We start from the raw sequence: 21,890 nt of genomic DNA, 5'->3' as shown, positions 1-21,890 counted from the left end.
CTTACACAAACAAATTTTGAGACGCCTATTTTGTAAAACAAATTTTTCTACTTTTGTTTTTGTATAAAATATATTTTTTTCAAATGATATTTCTCCATTATTCAAATCAAAACCCTGAAAGAAAAGAAGATTATCGAAAATAGAAAAAATGTAAATGAGTCTTTGTGTTGTTAAACATTAATTGATATCACGTAAGTGTTTTATTTACTTCTATTCTAAATCCAGAATTATTTTTTTACTTTTTCCATTATACTTTTTCCAAATAAACTAATATGAGATCTTATTAAAATTGTACGAACTGCTGAGAGCACAGTCCCCATTATTTATACTATTTACTCTTTGTAAATTCGTATAGAAAATATAGAATCATATCCAATTACCGGTCGACGTGAGCTGGTGGTATCGAATCGATAGGATTTCCCTTTGGTAAGACGGAGATGTCACTTGTCAAGAGGGACTTGGCAGGATGCGAGATTGGCATGTGCAGGGGGTATATTACCGAGAAATGTCGATACCAGGACATCCAATATATCACGTCTTATTTCAGTCTGTTCTTGTTTTGATTATTGTAAATATATTAAGATGAATTACAAATCTTGTTTAATACAATAAATAATAACCAATGTATTTATGTATATTATTGTTTAAAGCTGAACAAATAGAAATAAAACTAAAATACTGTACATGGTTATATACAAGACTGTGGTTTATTTACACATATAATATGTTAAATTGAATATTTTTTATTTTTATTTAAAATAGGTGGACTAACAAAGGGGCCACCTAATGATAATTTAAGTGGTCACAGATAGACATTGTCACCGATAGAATTATATATATATATACACTTCGTCCTTCATATCATTAATACGCCACTAACCTCAGAAAGAACGTGTACTGTATATCCCAAGTTTTTTTTGTTTATGTCGTATACTTAAACTATTCATCCGATTGAGTTTATATTTCGTCCCGTTAATAATGACTTTCGTTGTAAAGTTTCTGGGTAGCAACATCAACGTAAATAACTGTCACGTAAATTGTATAAGAATAAATTCAAAGAAGCGTTGTAACGAATTCTGAACATTAGCTAGCAATACATAAATATGTTTATTATTTATCTTTTCCTAATGGTGTTATGACTTTTGGCAATCGAACTAGCTATTAAGTGGCAATTGAACTAATATTTATGACAGAATATATTAAGAGAATTACTGAGAACCATATTTTTTGTGGACTAAGTATTAAAACGAATAGATTGCAAATAGAATCATTAGCGTGAATCAAAAAAATATTTAATTTAATTTACCTCTTACATAATTGGTAGGTTAGCAAAAGGGATTACGAGGGTAATTCAAATACTTATCTTTAGTCCTTCAGATTTGAATCTTAAAGAGCCAACATCGCTTCTTAAAATTTAAATAAGTGATTATTTATAGTTACCAAACCTTTCGAATAAATAATTTAAATATTTAATTTATGTTCAATGAAATATCTATCTATCTTAAAAAAATATCTGCTAGCTGTAGGACCTCATGCTGTTGAATCATTACAAAAGTACTTACATTACTTCGGCACCAAAAACAAATCGGGAATATTGTGGTCAAAATATATCAATTGCTAGGATACTTTTTTAATAAATGCCCTTAACGTATATTATTTGAATCTTCAGAGGAAACAAACTAAGAACTCACGTTTGTCACGTCAATAGTCTAAATCAAAGCAGGTGCATGTGCGATAAGAAACTACTAATTCGTTTCATTTGTTAGTAGGAATGACTTATTTATAATAATCAAGAGAACCATATTTTTAAAAGGAGAGAATTAATTAGGTTTGTAAAGAATTCATGTTACTAGAAACAGAAAAAAGCACGTTTTCATATTCAAACTTAGCATTACATCATTTTAATTAGTCAAATAGATGTCTTTTTTTGTCTATTGTATCAGAAATATTTGTATATTATGCAAGAAAAAGTAAAGTAAAACAACAGTTTTTGACGAGGCAAATTTTCATCCATTATATATAAGATTTTCCTTCTCACCTGAGCGTGAGATGAATTATAAACAAACATCAAATTAAAATTAAATAGTGCCTGTGTTTGAACTGGTAATCCTCGGTGAAGATTAACGTGTTCTAATCACTAATACAGAAGAACAGAACTATTCGTATATTACATAAACAACAATAACAATTGACGAGAGCTAGACATGAAGACTGAACTACTCGTATAATATCATCTTTAACCAAAATTCGAAGTTGGCATCTGGTTGTAATATATTGTAACCGTAATAACAAAGTTATATGAAGGTCCATGTTTGTCGTAAAATTTAATAGAAGCGACCTCTCGCGAATTTATGCGGGTCCAATTATGACGCTCGTACGCTAATCTTATTGGCTATTTCCAATATCCATTGGTGTAAAAAGAGATATTAAGATCTTGATGATTTCATTGATTATAAAAGTGCATACTTTTGATGAATGTGTTAAATAAATTATCTCTCGGTGGTAAGGCTTTCTGTGAACCCGTATGACCTTCATTTATCACATATTCTGCGGCCAAGCAGCTGTTCCAGTTCGAATGCTAAGAGAACCAGTATAACTGCAGGCACAAGGGAGATATCCTCGTTGTTTCTAAGGTTAGTAGCGTATTGGCGTAGTTATATTTTTGTCCACTCTTACAAATTAGGGTAAAATTAAGATTTTTCTTGGTGACCAAGTTTACTTGAGGGGTCGTGCTCAACCATGCCTTTACTTGGCTAAGCTAATGATGTAAGTGATGATTAATATTTCTCACATGGCTAATGCCTGTGGGCGGTAATCATTTACCATCAATTGTGCCATTTGCCAGTCTGCCTGCTAACTTCAAATAAATAACAAAATAATTGGTGCATAATTTAACATTGTTGGTATTGTTGCAAATGTATAGTCTAGACCACGATTTCCGTACGCTTCGTGTATCGGACACACTATTGAAATTCGGTCGAATCGATTTTACGCCAATTCCAACTCGACAACAAACAACTAGTTTATCATATTATACATCTGTTTGTATTCGAGGCTAGGACATTTATTTAAAAAAAAATAATATTCTAGTATTATATATTTAATACAAGACTTCATTAATACTTGCTAGTAGGGCTTTGTGCCAGCCCGTTTGGGTAGGACAACCCACTCAACACTTATGATACCGATAAACAGTACGGCTTAGTATTGTTGTGTTCCTGTTCGAAGGGTGAGCAAGCCAGTGTTAATATATACACAAGGTACATAAGTTTTTATTTGATAAAGTTGGTAGTACAACACCAATGTATATTGGCGGTGGTGACCACATTGGCCACAATTGTGACCCCGCCTTTATATTAAAATACAAATATACATATAATCGATATATTTAATACATATATAAAGCAGATATTAAACATGTGTTATTAATTCGATTGTCTTCAATGAGCCATATCAATGTGAATTTTTCGGTATCATTATTGGAATTCCAATTTGTTTCCATTATTTGGCACTAGTATGATCTAAAATAAGCTCAAATATGCTAACGATGTCCATTCCATAACGATGCTATTATGGGAGATTGTAAATGACATAACGAATTTTTTATCATGACATTGACTAATTATATAGTCGTTATTGGCACTGACGAAAAATCAAATCAATAATTGTTATAGATTTAATTATATATAGAAATTATGATATAACAACGAAGCAAGGGTTGGGGTTGAAGTTTAAAAGATAATAGACAAGATAAAAAGAACAGTATCATGATTAAAAGGTTACAGAAGTCATTTCTTTCAACCAGCTAAATAGATTTTATGAGAATGAATAAAGAAAATATTTGGTTATGATTTTTGAAAATAATCAACAGATACTCAAAATGGGTATGTGCTTAAGAACATTAAGATGAAAAAATATACAATTATCGTTTATTAAAGGCGTTATAATATCTTGGCAATGGGAATAGCTGCTAAGTGCCAGTAACTATTGGTAACACGATTTGTTGAGATAAATATTCTTTCAGATTCAAAGTATAGACTTCGTTAATCATAAATAGAATAAAAAACGAGAAATGTTCTCGAATAATACGACGATTATTTATTTTTCATTTCACTTTCCTTCGTCGGTTCTCAGGTCAGGGTTTTCTTTTCCGAACCAATGGTAGTTTTTAATTTGACGATCAATTAGTAAGTAAAATGCTTATATTAGTAAGCAAGCAAAATATTTATATTAGTAATCGTATTACATAAGAAAAGGTTTATATTTACTTTAAAGTTTTTAGCTAAAATAAATATGCACGAAAAGAATTTTACTTAATAAAATACAATTTTCTATTGAATACTTTACGAGAACGTTTAAGCCGGAGACATCTTTCTTATAAAAGTAGTGCCATAACGGAATATTTCCTTAAGAATTCGCTCCGACGTCCATTATTGTCAGTGATTCAAGCTGCGCTGGGAAACAATTCGTGGAGTGACAATTCATCTCTACGAGAGCCTTTTCCGCTCACTGAATAAAATATGCAACTTACTCATATTTCACCGTTTTTATTTAGCTTTGTCGGAATAAGTTTCTCTTGTTTCATTTCATTTATCTCTAATGCATTAGTACACTTTTACAAATATCGAAAAAACGCTAAAAGCACTAAATACGATTTCTTTGTATTTATATTCTATATAGTTTTTTGCTTTACAATATCAGTAACAACACGTTCACGAGGATTTAGATCGATATCAGATATATATGCATGCATTCGAAATTCGTAATAATTTTAGGAAACTGTATATAATTTATGTTTACTTCTTTTCTCTCCGAAAATGCAAAGGTATTGCATCATACAGCCGTCAGGGTATGAAATTAGTAGCAAAGTGAAAATGATATTTTATTGTTGTATTGAGGTAAAATCGAATTTAGTCAGTTCTATTATTGTATTAGAGAGGGATTGTGAAGTTGTTTGCCATGTGTTAATTAAACACTCGCCAAGGGATCGGTTAATGGAATATTGGGTATTTGATTACCGAGAGCGGTGTTAGGAGAATAAACAATTAGTGCTAGGAATTAAAAATTAAGAACTAAACGTCTTATTTGATATTATTTTAGTAGATACTTTAGGTTCAAGAATTTTATTAAAATTTTATAAAAAGAATATTAATCTGGTATTTTTTAATGTTCACTTCATAAAAAAATACGTGACTTCGTAATGTAGTTCTTATTTCTAGAAGATTCTATAATAAAGACAGGCTCCCGAGATAGCTGAAGAAACTTTCGTAATTTCGACACTACCGCTTCTCATTTTTAAATCAAATAACTCAAATAACAAGTTCACGATTGAAATGCACAGGGGTTGGATCTTTCAATTTGTGTCCAATAATAGGGAGGAATATTTCATCGTTTGCTTGAGAAATCTAATTCAATTAGAGGCCTTGGAAGCTCGTTTGCATGAGTTAGCATTTTTAAGCGAGCCGAGAGTTAGCGGGAATTTTTGACAAGTCGGTATGCTGCTGCCTCGGGCGTTTTTAGTCTAATGAAGCACTGGAGTCAGGGGTTTTGAGCAAAAATAGCGCTATCAGCTATTTAAATTTATAATTACTAATTATATGGTAATAGTTATTGCAATATTCATTTTTATTTGAATACTAATTATTACGAAGTAATTATTTAGTTATTTGTATATACGTTTTTATGACATCCTAAGGAGTAGTTATAGTTGTAGACATGAAGTTATAGTTTAATTCCTAATTATTATTTATGCTCAGCATATCAATTGCATTGTCTATTTAGTGTAGTAATTGTAATGTAATTAATTATGTGCATAGTAGATCTAATATTTCATTGGATGCTTACTAAGTGCTCAACCTGCCTCAATTGTAATGAAGGAGAGAATATAAACATTTCCATAATATATACTGTAATGTATTACTTGAACTTGGTATGACAAGTGTGTCATCGGCTTTATATGAAATTTTAATTTGATTTAAAGACAATTTATGTTGTTCAACAATATTCATTATGTTTTTTTATAGTATTAAAAATGTATTGAGTAACTTTATCAAGTAACATGCCTATTAAATAGTTTGTACACTACGTAAGTTCATCTATGTTTTTATGATGGTAAGGAAAGGATATATGTTTTTTCAGGAAAACAAATGAAACGAAATAACGTATGTATGTTAATAAAGAGTTCTTATCTTTAAGAGCGATCTCAAGCGACCTATGGACAAAGGAAATGGTCTTGTTATTGTACTTAAACCACGTATTATCTTTGTGTGCTATGTAACTGAACTCCTCGTAAAAGGTTGCAATGATTTCGATGAGTTTTATTGTGTATATTTCAGATGGTCCTTGGAGCCCTTGGACCTTGGATCGGGTCTAACCTAAAGCAGGTTAGACTGGGTAGGTGGCGCTGCGATCGGAAAGTATATAAAATTCTGAAAGCCGAGACAGGCTGCTAGTCTTGATATAAATATATCGTTATTAAAAATTTAACACAATTTACAGCCCCCTCACATTACTCACCCCACTTATTACCGCTCGGTGTAAGGAGGGTTTGGTTAATTTGACTGATGAGAAAAAGCTACTTTTTGTTCTTGATAAAATTCCACGTGTTCACGTTCATCCTTTGTGCAGTTTATAATTTTAAATACTGATATGTACCTATTGATAGTCATGTTGTATTAACATAAACATATTTACATGCTGTTTTTATTTATCATTATAATCGGTGGTTCAATGGAAGTTCTCTCCAGGTTATATTAAAACATCAACAATGAGCGTACCGGTTACAATATACCCCGCCCGCTATTGTTGTAGGGACGAATGTAAACTCCCACAGGGATAATTAAGGTTTTCGGCACATTCTGATAACTAACTCCAGTTTAAATAACATAGGTACACCTTTAATGTTATATTAATTTATTTTAAGAAATAATTTGCTGCATTACTTTATGTACAAGCGGACAGACATTTTTTTTATAGTGTATTTATAATTAATTGTAAATACAATTTATTTTGGGGTTCTTATAGATATTTCCTATACATATGTCGATCTTATTTTAGTCTAAATTAAGTATGAGTCAAAAGTTAAGATATACATGATGTATGAGAAGAGGGAAGTTAAAAGTAGTTAGGTAATTCTTAAATGTATCTTATGCAGTTATAAAAAATTCTATTGGACTTAATATACTAATTAAGATCATAGGTTACTATTAATTATTGCGTCTGATTAATTATTTAACAAATTTTCCTTCGTATCCCCGGCTGGGTAAGGACCACCCACTCATATATTTCATCGCCAAATAGTTGTACTCAGCATCGTTGTTTAAAGGGTGAGTGAGCTAGTGCTACTACAGGCAAAAGGGATAACATCGAAGTTCCCAAGGTTGGTGGCAGATTGGTGATGTAAGGAATGGTTAATGTGTCTTACGCCAATGTCAATTATACGTTTGCCTATCTATGTCAAATTAAAAAAAAAAATTATAAGCCTAATTATAATTTTCATCCATCAATTGTTTCAAGTATATAATAGTTGTTAATTTTTAAAATTTAAAATGTTAATACTGCAAAGGTCATTTTTGGTTGGTAATTCCATAATATCATAACATACGTTCCAAACGAGTGTCGCTATATCGTGTATAATATATACACACAAAGTACCAAAAGCTAGTTAGCAATAAAAATGATCGTCCGTCCCAAATGGCCGTAAATGGTAATGCTGTCCGGCAAACGCGAGCGATGCTCGAAGCCAGTTCCGAATGCAAAATTTCATATTTGAATTTCAAAACGCCCGACATACCGGCTTCCAGCAAGAATACTCCTCATTCTTGCGCCGTAGTGAAATAAAACAAGTTGCCTTTCGCTCCAACTGAATGCCAATTTTGTTGACAGCACTTTTCCCTTGTGGCAGCTTCCATGATGTTAATATATATTTTGAATAGTTAACATGTAATATTTATGGTAAAATATGAATATGCTTAAGTATTCAATTAAAATAATCAGTTGCTCGTATGATACAAGATTGCGGTCTTTGTTGTTTGGGTTGACGTCATATCCTTTGAATTTAATTGCAGTTGACCAATCACGTGTTAGTAAATATTTACAATCTGTTTTACACATATTGTACCCGATTGATATATGTTTTAAGCTTCGGCCAAAAAACTACCACACTAATTGTCAGTTTAGCAGTAGTAAGGTTGCCAATACATTGAAATGAAATGGCAATGGCGAGGCGCCAGTCTTTGTCATCAGACATTAACTTGTACATTTGTAACCACAAATTTTTCATTTATGCTCTAAAAATTAAGCTTTTCACATATAGCTTTATCTGTGTGTACATTTGACTAATAAAATGCAGTCATGTATTTTATATTTTATACATAACAACCAGAGCTGTGTGCTGATGTATATTCTAACTCTATTTATTCCTTCACGAGAAGGATTGTTTCCAACGTTTATGTGTAAGTGTACTTACCAATATTTGCAGCAGCGTGCAGCAGGTCTGCGAGTAGCTCTGGCTCATGACATGCGATAGCAAGTCGCTCGTCAATCTCGGCTGGCGTTGCTTCTCGCAGCTGCAGCGCCACGCCCTCGCCGCCAACCGCCGCGCTGTACATCAGCACGGCGCGCGGCGAGAACGTCGGCAGCGGCAAGCGCGTTGTCGCAACCTGATAACAAAGGTAACATTGTACTGACTCATAAAACATAAACCGTGACATCTTTGTCGGTTTTCATTTGAGACATTTATATAATTTTGTTAGTTAAAAGTTTTTAAAAAATCCTTTACTGAAGCAAAGTTCTTCGATATTTCTCGTATGATAATTTAAGTCAAACAATTCTGGTCGATTGGATGTTTAGCTAATAAGGTAGTTCAAATGTTTCATTGAATTTTTTGAAGTAGATTGCCAAACAATCATTAGCTCTTTGACCAGTTATGATGACTTCGGTATCTAGGTCAATGTTCCCAATTCATTTATGAGCAAAACAAGAATTACAAAATGTATTTAATTAATTTAATAAAATTAAGTACATTTTAACAATCAGTGAATGTTTACGAATTTTGTGTTTACAGCTAAATCCTATGGGAATACTGAATATTAAAAAATTCTTGGTTAACTATATATAAAGAGACCATCAAGGTTGTAATACGGTATAAAGGGAAAATAATGTTTTTACAAATGCTGGTTTTAAATCATAATGGTTTCAAATAAGACACATGGATTGAATTTAATAATTAAACAAGTCTCCTTGCTCTTTGTTCTTGCAAAAGTTTCGTTCAGTTTAGTATACAATTAAAACTTGCGCCTTATTTTCTATGCTTTAGTTGGGTATTAAATGCTAGAAATTCTTCATTAATAGGTATTACTATGGTTAGATAAATTATTATACTTATTTTACACATGGAAATATTATGCATCGGTCAATACGAGGCCTCAGCCCAGCTGTGGGGTATTTATAGTTACTTTACTTTTTGCTCAATCAGATACATAATCACTTAGGACTGTGATTTAAGTAATAATTATAATATATATATATATATATATCGCTTTGAGCTTAGTAATGGGAGCTACGCCATTAGTACGCCATAATGCTAATGGGATCGTGATACGATACCATTAGTTGTAGAACTATTAATTACAATGAATATACAATAATAAACACATGTAATCAATTATTTGTTAAAATAATTATGAATGTATAAGTATAAGAGTTATATAAGGTATAGATCTTCAAATTCCGGGTTCAAAACCTGGTTCGGCCAATATTTAATCATTTATAATCCGAGGGAATTGAGTCGAGGAAACATGTAAACACTACTAACTACCAAACTTCAGGTGTCAGGATTTTCGTGATAAAAAAAGTTATTTATTTTCATCGGCCCGCCTCGATGTTTTTTGTCCAAGACCTCGGGATATACAGCCTTATATTTAGCAACTAGGCCAACAAGGGAATTTATTTAAAAAAAGTTTGTTTTGTTTATAATTTAATATAATAACATATGGTCTATTTTTTAATTATAAATCAATTTTATAGTGCAATGAATGTATTGTTTCGATTTATTAATTAATTTATTGTTATTTCGAGCATGTATATTTGGACAAAATAATAAATAAATGTTTTAAATATTTTTGAACTCGTGAGTTACATTGCGTTGACAAGTATCAGGTATGCACGTGTCTATTGTTGATTACCCTCAATTATGTTCTGGCTCGCAAATTGCTGGTAGTTTGATCCCACCATTTATATGTGAGCCTATCTTTTGAATACGATATTCGACTAAGCTTGTAAAACTATTGTGTGAGTATACCTTTATTGCTTTTAATTTTTAAGTTATAGTAGGAAATCATCTTAATTTTGTCTCGTTTTTATGAACTCACTCATACATATTTTTTTTTTATTCGTAAGACAACATATATCATAACAGTCATGATTGATGGCTTATATATTTTACGTTTTCTTATTACTAAGAAAACAGTCATGCTGGCACAAAGGTAAGAACGTATGAATCTTAACCCGAGACTGCGAGTTCGAATCCGCTTGAGCCATCACGTGCTGGTTTTTCTTTGTTATAGTAATATTGAGAAAAAAATTAAATCATATAACCCAATCACATTGTATTGTTTTCGTCTTGTTCTGTTACAAATATTCTACCTATAGGTAGTCGGTACAACCAAAAACATGATATTAAGCATCGCGTGTGTGATTAAGCCTGGGTATTGTCCGCAAATGAATCCCTAACGTACATGTAGTAACTAAATAACAAAGAGTGTACACAAGCCTTCGAAATACAGGTATCTTATGTAGAAACTGTGATTTCAATCTCTATTACTTCAACCATAAAGACTATTATGCCATGAAGAGTTTTTACATCCCTATATTTTTATGTACGTTCGCACGTTCGACCTTCTTTCGTGTTGCCCTATTATTGACATGTGTATGGTGTAGCTAATTACAAGCCATTATACTCTATTTTATTCGTAAAGGTAATTTATTTGTATCTCATTCATTAGGTACGTGAAATCGATTTTGTGATTATGATGATTATCGAACCTCTGGTGTTTTTGGTAGTGAGTAAGTGGAATGTTTCTATATCGGAAGGAAAATAAAATTATAAAATGTAGTGTATAAGTTAAATGATTCCGATTAGTTGATACCTCAGCTATAGTACACACAGAATCTGAATTGAACTAAGTTTCAAACCTTCTAGAAAAGCCTTTGTCTCAGCCGTGAAACATTTACACGCTCTTCTGTCACTCTTAATTTCGTCTAAATTTTCATATGCGAACATCGAGGATTGTGGAATATATATTTTAAAGAATTTAATATAAAATGAGGTAAATGAAACTCATTTAGAAAAACAGTCAAATTTGGATTAAGATTGAATAATAAAACAAATAAATAATATAAACAAATAAATATTGGACAACATCACATACATTATTCTGATTCCAAAGTAAGTAGCTAAAGCACTTGTGTTATGGAAAATCAGAATTAACGACGGTACCACAAACACCCGGACCCAAGACAACATAGAAAACTAATGAACTTTTTCTACATCGACTCGGCCGGGAATCTAACCCGGGACCTCGGAGCGGCGTACCCATGAAAACCGGTGTACACACTTCTCGATGACGGAGGTCGTCCATATACATAACAAGTGCTTATTTATCCAACCGATATTGATCTAGAAAATTTTTATATATGATAAAATCACGGGTATTTAAAACAAACGATCGTACAGTTATTATAATAAAGGATTATATTAAATGACGATATAACCAAAATGTCTAGGTCGTTTAACGGACAAAACCAAATCACTGAGGCGGGAAAAATAAAATCACCAAAATTCCCATGACACCGTAAAATATAGGCAGATATTTTTTATGGGCAGTAAAATGTGACTGTGAAATTGTTAGTATTATATTGGACGTCACAGAGATTCATCTCAGTGGATGGACATTGGACGGACGCATACATATATATAGGTAGAGGACGGCAGCTCGCTTTTGATGTCGACGGACTTATTTCGTTGCAACGATATTTCCTGCAATGTAAAACTATCAAGGGAGTCATTGATTTAATGATAAAATATTATGCAATTATAGTTCAATACGTAGGGGGTATCGATTCGAGATGGCCCAGTGGTTAGAACGCGTGCATCTTAACCGATGATTTCGGGTTCAAACCCAGGCAGGCACCACTGAATTTTCATGTGCTTAATTTGTGTTTATAATTCATCTCGTGCTCGGCGGTGAAGGAAAACATCGTGAGGAGACCTGCATGTGTCTAATTTCAACGAAATTCTGCCACATGTGTATTCCACCAACCCGCATTTGGAGCAGTGTGGTGGAATATGCTCCATACCTTCTTCTCAACGGGAGAGGAGGCCTTAGCCCAGCAGTGGGAAATTTACAGGCTGATTATGTTATGTTATGTATACGTAGGGGGTTCTATTTTATTATATTATATTGTAATAAAAATGGTAACGAGTTCTATTCCGTTCACAGTTAATCTATTCTAGCAAACTAATTATTGAATTTATAGATAATACTTTTAAAATTATTCTTCCTACTACTGAGTATAGAATGCTGAAATTTGGAACAAAGGCTTAATTTAAAAATAAAGGATTTCTGGTGATTTTAACTTTAGTGGAAGGAAATGGCATCCTTGTATTAATTTTACTTGGACAAAGTCGGAGCGTACCGCTAATCTACTATACTTAGATATTGTATTATATTTGGAACTCGAAAATAATTAATTAAATAATTGAATCACATTGACTAGTATATGTTAGACGGAGTCCGATTTAAAATGTATTTTATAACAAAACCAGAATTCAAATACTTTTGTATCCATCAAAAACATAGGGACTGCACTTGGCGCACGTTTCGTTTATATCGAGATGATCTCAAGAAACACATTTTAAGATACACGAATAAAAAAATATTATTTTATATTAAAATACTGTCTTAAGTGGCGGAAGATAACGAAGACAATTGCATGTACCTACTGATTGTAAATTGACGCTTATACAAATAGACATTATCAGGTCCAGACATATAAATCACATATGAATAACATATGAATCAATGCTAACATCGGTATAGCACTAGTAGTTATGGGATTTAAGTACCTTGTTCCTGTAAATCATACAATGGGCAATACATAGTAACCCACTGAACAAAACGGGTTACCAGACGGTCCAAAGCAATTAAAGGAAACAGTAAAGGCGTATGAATACCAATTTATATTCACAATAAAATTAAGCTAAGATACTGTATAATAGAAGAAGTTGGGTATGAAGGAGAGTATTGTGTAAATCCTGCGTTTGTCAAATGAAAATCTGCCACATAGGTACTAATTCACATTGGAGCAGCTAGTTAGAATAAGCTCACAGTAGAAACCGTCTCTTTAACAGGAGAGGAAGCCTTACCCCAACCGTAGCATATAACAATATAATATAATTACATTTTGTAATTAAATCATATGATACATAATATTTGAATTGTAATAACGATAACGTAAACTCGGTTATGTGAGGTTGTATTGGTTTCACTCGAAAATTCGACAATAATTACATGTGGCGGATCCGAAAACTCCTAACGATGTTTTTAAAATGAAATTAAGTTTATTATATGTTTAAATGATCGGCAAATAAATGTTGAGAAAATGTGAAATAATATTTTCGACAGTGTTATGTAATAATACTTTCATTTAAAATTTTGTTTCTATTAAAAATGTTTATTTTTGTCATGTTTGAAATAATGCAAATGCATATGTAAATATGTATTATTAAAAATATATAGTAAAAATAGTACTTTAATTAGTTATATTTACATTAGGGTAGGTATAACATAAGGCTGAATTATTTGGTAACATTTTTGAGTTATCACGTTTTTTAGATTATTTCAAAATAAGTCAAAAATGCAACTTCAAAAATTTATTAAAAAAAAAGTATCAATTAAAATCCATTTTTTTCTTCAGATTTATAAAAACGATTAAACACTGGATATTTTTCAATATTTGAACTATAATTATCGGTCCAAATTTAAAAATGCGAGACAGAAAACGATATTATTTCAATATATTTTTTTCCCTCAAATATGCCTGAAAAACAAAAAAAAATCATTATGAATCATATGGGGCTTAAAATTATCACAAATAATCACCCCTATCACCTCCTAACGGGAATACGTCGAATTAACAATAACCCTGTATATTAGCAACGTAAGTTATTTTAAATATAAATCCTCAACGCTGAGTCTTGTAAAGTTTTCCGGTGCATCGGTTTAAAACTGAAACCCTTTCACGGCACATTTATAACTCCTCTTTTAATCAACGATCCTTCAATATACTAGATTTTTTTGTTTAAAATATTTTAAAAACAGAACATAACACTCCCTTCATAAAATAACCAAAACGCATGAAACCCGACGAATCAACAATACGGGGAATTACGTTTCCACTAAAAAGCTTGTGCATCGGAAAAAGCAAACTCGGCATCTATGATTAATTGAGGCTTACCGTATCGATTTTGTATTATCTGTGAGCATGAAAGTCATATATTATTTTGTGTGCTTCATTTGTGAATTTACTCGTATAGATTTGGTTGTTTTTTATTTTTTTATAAATACCGGCTTAGAGATTTTTAACTAAATGAAGTCTTATGTAAGCAGATTAAGGTGAGTTCGGAATCAAGTTTGACGCAATTCGTGTTTTTTGGCACACGAGTAAGCGTCTTCATGCAGGTATGATTAATAAAAAAATTGCAATATGAATTGTTTTAACTAAGTTCTAAATAAGTACTTTTTTATTTGATTGTTATTTCGTCGATTGTTATTCGAATGTTATGTCGTTTCTAATATTAAGGAAATATAAGAAGGAAAGTAGTACGTTCATCTTATTTCATATCCGAAGCCTCTTATTACTTTCAAACATTTCTTAATATCATTGAATTTACTCAATCGAATTACAATATATTAATTTTGCTCAGTTTCATTAAAATATATGTTTCATTAATTTAATGAAACGCTTAAAATGTTTGACGGTTATTAAATTTGCTTATTAAATAAATAAATACATACATATAAATCGTTAGGAATTTATTAATTACTAGAACTAACGTACCTATGAAATAATATAGTTTAATTTTCTCTAGAATTTGAATACTTATGATTCTACACAAAGTTTTCATTTAGAAAAAAAAAACAAATATATTAGTTATGTAAGTTTAGTATAATCGTAATACTATATAATTAGAATTTGATTAGCGAACGTCCAAAAACCTTTAATAAAATATCAAACGAATGTCTTCCCTTTAAAATATCACTGTAATTTATTTAAAATTGTACACTCGAAACATTATTTATTTTAATAGTCGATGTGTACGTTTGTTTTAAAAGTAATCGATACGCTGTCAAAAGATTAATTTACAAACATATTTTTCACTAATGAATACGTTCGGTTCCAGTTGAATGAACAAATTCGGATAACAATTTTTAACTTCACATACTATAGGTGATTGGCACTTGTTTATTCATTTCAATTCCCTTTAACGATATATATAATATCCGATATTAATTATTGTATAATATTGAAGAGTATCTGATATTCATTATTGTGTATGAAAATTCTGAAATTGGTTTTTAAATAATTTTAATTAAATCGAGCATGAAATTTGTAAATTTTCACCGATAATGTATCGTTTTTAAGTACAGTCGTCACACATAAGTGAAATTAATTATATTAAGTAACTCTTATGAGAACTATACAAAAACTTATATATACAAAAATAGGATACGAAAATCACGCTTGTCATGTCAATACTGAATTAACAATAAAATTAGTGAAACTGCAACCCCCATACTTAAAAATCATAAGTTATTAATTTTTTATATAAATGATAATACACATCAAATTTATATCTATACATATTTGCCTCATGGTTTATATTGGTTAAATTCGGTGAACTAAATTAATTTTCAGAGGAGATAAATGATAATAATTCTGGCGTATAATTTATGGTGGGCATTTTAATAAGTAACCATAACTGAGCTTCATCTGATGATGATCAATCACATTTATTCACGAGGAATAAAAAAAACTTCATTTATCAAATAATAAATTAAATTATACAATATCTATCCATCAGCCACCATTTTGATTTTTCAAACAAATAGATGTTTAATCGAAGATTCGATTTATGCATCTATTCATATTTTTCTCGTTAAAAAATAAACTAAGAACCTACTAAATGTAATCATTATCAGCTTATTTCTGCAATCTGAAAATTAATAAACGATGCTTTTAGGATAATAAATAATTTCCAAGTGTGCACGCAGCCACCATTTTGATTTTTCAAACAACTCCAGTACAAATAGACGTGTAATCGAAGATCCGATTAATACATCTATTCATATTTATCTCGTTAAAAATAAACTAAGAACCTACTAACTGTAATAATTATCAGCTTATTTCTGTAATCTTAATATTAATAAACGACGCTTTTAGGAGAATAAATAATTTCCAAGTGTGCAGGCAAGACGCAGAGAGGGTTGTAAGCGATGGCAACTCCGGCTGTACCGATTAATTGGAGCTCTCTGTATCGATTTTGTATTATCGTAAGCCAGAACTTACCAATATTAGACAGCAGTTATTTATTTATTCAAATTGCCTTGTATACGCGTCAGGATTATGATCTCTCTATGCATAGTTTATGCGTTAAATTTCGCTAAGCGATAATCCATTTTTCCATTATACATACCGTTTGCGTTGCCGAAATCTTTTTCCGAATACATACGGCTTTTATTATTATTTACTATCCAATATTTACCTCGTGTTCACATAGACGATACGCGATACGAGCCGAAATGTAAATAATAATTCAGTTCCCGAGTAAGTCAAAAGTGTAGTTATTTTGTTTACAGAATCTGGGAGCGTGAAGTTTATACATGATTTAAAAAAATATTTTCTCATCTTTGCCTTTGAAACACGTATTGAATTTTCGGACTGAATCAGTGCTCGACTTGTTTTCTTTTCTTTGATTCTGTAATTAAGTCAATATTTGGAAATGCTGTTTTAGTCATACAGAAAGGATTTTCGATAGTGTTTCCTTTTCCCGTTTTTATTCCGATGTTGTACGACTTAATAATCTAAAATTGTATAATATTACGCGTTGAATGTAGATACAATTTGCAATAGTTAGTTTTGAAAGCAAAATTTGTATACGAATAAATAATAACGGATACTCAAATTTCAAATTTATTAATGAGACGATATGTATGAATTTCGAAGTCTTAAGATATTTTTATATATATATTCTCTTTGTTAGACTTTTTATTTACGTATCTTCAAACAAAAAATATTTTTCTAATACGTAAATAATTAAAAATATCGTTGTCAGACGGCTGGAGAAAACAAAAGCCGAAAAGATTTACGAAATATATGTAATATTTAAATATACCTTTTTATTTATGATTCAGACCATTATTAGATCAAACTCACATATTTTAGTTTAAGACAATTCGATTAAGTAAAAATAACGTTAACTATTTCTTTATATACTTTTGCATAACAAATATAATCTAATCAATATATGAATGTCTTACGAGCGAAGCATGTTATTTAATACATCACAGAAACTAAGGATTTAATATGTGTAATAAGGTATTATATTCAAAATCAATCATTGAAATATTCCTATCTCTGTATGTTCCATCGAAAATACGACTTTACTATGAATATAACATTTAGTACCTCTATTTTGTTTATTGGCCACCGGCGTTCGTTTGCGTTTGCTGGTGTGTTCAAACCTATATAATGTTTACCAATCGCTTTGACTTTCACGTCAGATATTTTCATTTCATATATGGTATAGCATTCCAATAAATATTATTAATATTTACATATAATGCACCAGCTCTGCATTAATAGATATACACGCGCGTGTGTGGTTGAATGTTGTGTGAGCCCGTAAGTGTGTGTGTAAGTTACTCGTAACTAATTGTATCTGCTCTTAGGTGTGTTATTTTATTCGAATATCATGATACGGTTGTGTGTAACTCGGCTAATGACTCGTTACGCGGTGAACAAAGCACTGCCCAACCGTTTTGTAATAGGCCAATTATACAAAATTAATTTCATTGCTGTCTTCGCCAAAAAAGTGTAACGAGTTTTCAAAGCGACACGCCCGTTCTAAAGCGCTTTATGGCAGCGCCGCTTGGACACGGGTAATGGTCCAAATTTATTGGGTTAAATGGTCCGTGCGAACAGGAATTCGGGTAACATTGTTCGCATGTCTTATTTTTGTGGATTTGATACTTACATTACTTCATGACCTAGTTATAAACATTTGACGGATTAAATAAGCATGCATTTACTTTAAAATATGTTTAAACGAATTATGCAACTATAGTATAACTAGTTTAGGGTTTCCTTATACCTAAACCCTTTGCCCCTAGGCAAAACCCATCTCAAGGCCCTTTAATATTTTCCTAAAATATTTTTTTGTTTTACGACGCAAATTTATTCATAATTACAAAGTTTTTTTTTTAATATATTACTGAATATTTAATCATCGTATATCTAACAAGAGAAATATTTGGCTACAACAATATCGTAAATGATGTTTGAGTCCCAGGTAGTTGCCTACACTGCCTAATGGATATTCCGACCATGTTTATCTCATAGATGCTTTACACTATCAGATAGTACAAAGATATCTGTCTATTTACGCTTGTCCAGTTTATATATAAAACTTAGAATAAAAACATTACAGTATGAGGAAACATCTGTTCATCTAACCAAACGAAACCACTAAACCGAATTTGATAAGATTTGGTATGAAGCCAGTTTGAACCCAAAGGAAGAACAGCGTTAGCAGCTTTTTTATACCCAGCACCTGAAAACTGACCCCCTTATACGCTAGTGAAAACTAGTTACATAGAAATCACAGTTCAATGAATCTATAAATGAGAAAGAGTATAAAATATAAAATAAGTATGTAGCATCACAGATAATATAATAATTAAAAAAATAATAATTAGATATTACCATAGACCAGGTTATTGTTAAGTAAAATATATTATTTTTAAATAAATCATACATCCATATGTAACATAAAAACATGTTTTTTTTTGGTTTGGTAAAAGTGTAGCATATTATCTCTTTAAAACAATATTATGTTGCCCGTTTAAAAGTTTCCATAATTAGTTAGTACTGTGAACAGATAGGGTTAAAATTTTGATTCAGCCGGATTGTTGCCAGTATTAAAGCAATATTGCAGAGAGTTTAAAATAATCAATTAGGTGTTTACATTGTTAGGTTGTAATTGTACACATGTTATAGGAGTTTGGAATATTTTCCTCGTTTTAATATTAAATACAATCGTAGTTTTGAAAACATTAAATTTAAACAAATATTACGTAAAATGTAAATATTTAAAACGCACTCGGAAATAAAAACGTATTGTTTTAATGTTAAAATAAGCTTTTTAGTATGTTTATATGGAAATGTTAGAATTATTTAAATATTACTCTATTTTAATCGGTTACGTTCGGTACATAATAAAATTTTAGTATTGATAAAAATAAACTAGTTCCTAAAGCTAAAATCGATATTACTTTATCGATTATAGCAAACATTGAAAATGTCGAGATAATAAATTTATGAAATAAAAATGAAAGCAACGTCAATTACGTTACGAAGAAATAATTGTAAAGTAGAAACTTGATTTATAATTTGATCGCTAACTGTTCGAGATTATGTGTTACAATGTCGTTTACTACACTTTTATTATATTTAAAGCTTCAAGTATCAAAGAAGCATATTACAGTATACGTCTTATGATTTTTGGGCAACTTACATGTCGTTAAACAGATTATTTGAAGAAAAAACACTGAAATGTGTAATAATTAAACATTTTTGATAGATAAAAGTATGACGATAGAAATCGCTTCGACTTAAATCGATTTTATCAGTCTTATCAAATTATTTTTTAGTTACCAGATTAGCTGCTGTTATTTAATTAAAATCTGTAATATTTTGTAATCCATAAACACCTTAATAGCAGCGACAAGATTTTTTAGATTTATTCCAGTAGTTTAATGTAATGTTTTCTTTTACGAAGCTTGCCATATTATGTTATGAGTATGTAACAGCCCATTGCACGTGCACGATTTGTTTTGCCGTTGATTCTGATGTTAATAGAAAGCGTTTTTGTTGTGCCAAGTACAATAGCTTGGAACTGTTCCAAATCTGTGACTTGTCCTTTAATACAAAACATTTTATCGTATCTTAGGTTCTATGCACACGAAGATTTTTTACGCGCGTAAATCGTTAAATTTTTCAAGAGTTTAATTACGTGTAAGATCGGCAAGGACATCGTGTAGGCAGCGGACAAAGGGATGAAGAATGGGCTCGCGTATACATCACTTCAATACAATACCTCTATCAGGGTTGACAACCCTATATGTAATTAATTACAAAATAGAATTCAAATGTAACGCTACGAGAATTACAAACATAGTCTTATTCATTAGCACTCTCGCAAGCTTGGGCTTAAGTTTCCATATATCGACGTACTTAGTGATGGTAGCAATGCTAAGCTCATTTCTATTGATTATGTTTGTAGCATGTTCTAGTTGCGTTCTAAGGTTATCGACGGTGCGTAAAAAACGTACTGTGTATAAGCCCCTTAGCTAGCAGAATTACTAGAATTGAGACGTGGGTGCTTAGCGTAATGGAAAATTGAACGCGTAACAAGAAATCGAAAATAAAAATATTAACTGATAATAATATTTGTAGCAAACTTTTAATGTTGTATGCAGAAAATATTTTGTTTACTTGTGGTACTTAAGTACTCAAGTACCTCATTTATTTATTGTATATTTTTTATATTTTATATTTATAATTTTGAGTGCAAATTATATTCGTTAATTTATATAACAATTTGTGTCATCTTCTTTATAAAGTAAGTCCTAACGTGCCGCGTTAAGATGGTAAAACTAGCAAAAGAAATAATAAAGATACATCAATATTATAATTTTAACTTTAGTATGTATTGTTAACGCTTAATCGATAGGCTTAAAAATCATTATACGTGATAATGTATCCTATCTTGACTCTGTTCTCCTCACGAAACACATACGATACAATTTCGTGATCCCAAGAGTAATTTTATTGCGATGGCAAAACGGATGGACTTAAGGAGAACTCCTTAACACGGTTCGTCGTAAATCTGAGACAGGAATTGAATCGAACGGCCCTCTTGACGGCTGCCGTGATAATGGTCGATTTATGTCCCGCATTGTCTTCAATTCGGCTTCCGAAACCTGTGCTATCTGAATCTGCAACTCGATTGTTTGTGGGCTGCATCTCGTGGATAAGTTGACTGTCGTTCGTTCAACTGCTTCGGTATTTTGTAAAGAAATAAATTCATTTAAGCACTGCGTCTTAGTAATTCTATCGTTGAGAATTTCATATAAATCTGCATTTTAAAATACAAATAAAATAAAGCAATTCTTTTTATGGTTGATGATTAAAAGTCGAATTCGTAAAAAAAATGTTTTTTTTTTGGTTGTGAAATAGACTTTAAAGAATATTTAAAAAAATAGGCACTAAAATTTCGAATTTTATCTCAATTGTGTGAAAGGTTCGTGTATATCACTGAAAAAGTTTTCCCATTTATAACAGGTGTAAGTGAGATTTAAAATGGCGCATTACACATTGAAACGAATTTAAAGCATTTTGTTCGGGTTTTTAATGCAGTTTTATCCCGCAGACTCCCAGATGTAAGCAAATCCGATTAAGGTCGTTTATATGGTTTTGTTTTAAGACTGTACTTCGTACGTTTTCCGTTCTCATTTGGATTTATGATTATATTGAAAAGATACACGGTA

The 21,890-nt window shown here is 31.1% G+C and overlaps 1 protein-coding gene across 2 annotated transcripts in view; it reads right to left on the bottom strand.

Moving 5' to 3' along the window:
• The window catches only part of LOC113399405 (zinc finger protein 541), a 241,694-nt gene that overhangs the window by 73,934 nt on the left and 145,870 nt on the right, over nt 1-21,890 (bottom strand). For both annotated transcript variants that reach the window (XM_026638527.2, XM_026638529.2), the window contains exon 3: nt 8,468-8,660. In XM_026638527.2, the coding sequence (XP_026494312.2) occupies nt 8,468-8,660 (193 nt within the window). The remainder of the gene's footprint in view (nt 1-8,467; nt 8,661-21,890) is intronic.

Source organism: Vanessa tameamea, chromosome 19 (assembly GCF_037043105.1).
Source record: "Vanessa tameamea isolate UH-Manoa-2023 chromosome 19, ilVanTame1 primary haplotype, whole genome shotgun sequence".
In the NCBI taxonomy this organism is placed as follows: Eukaryota; Metazoa; Arthropoda; class Insecta; order Lepidoptera; family Nymphalidae; genus Vanessa; species Vanessa tameamea.
Note: the sequence above shows the minus strand (reverse complement) of the source record. Positions and strands in the feature narration are given on the sequence as shown.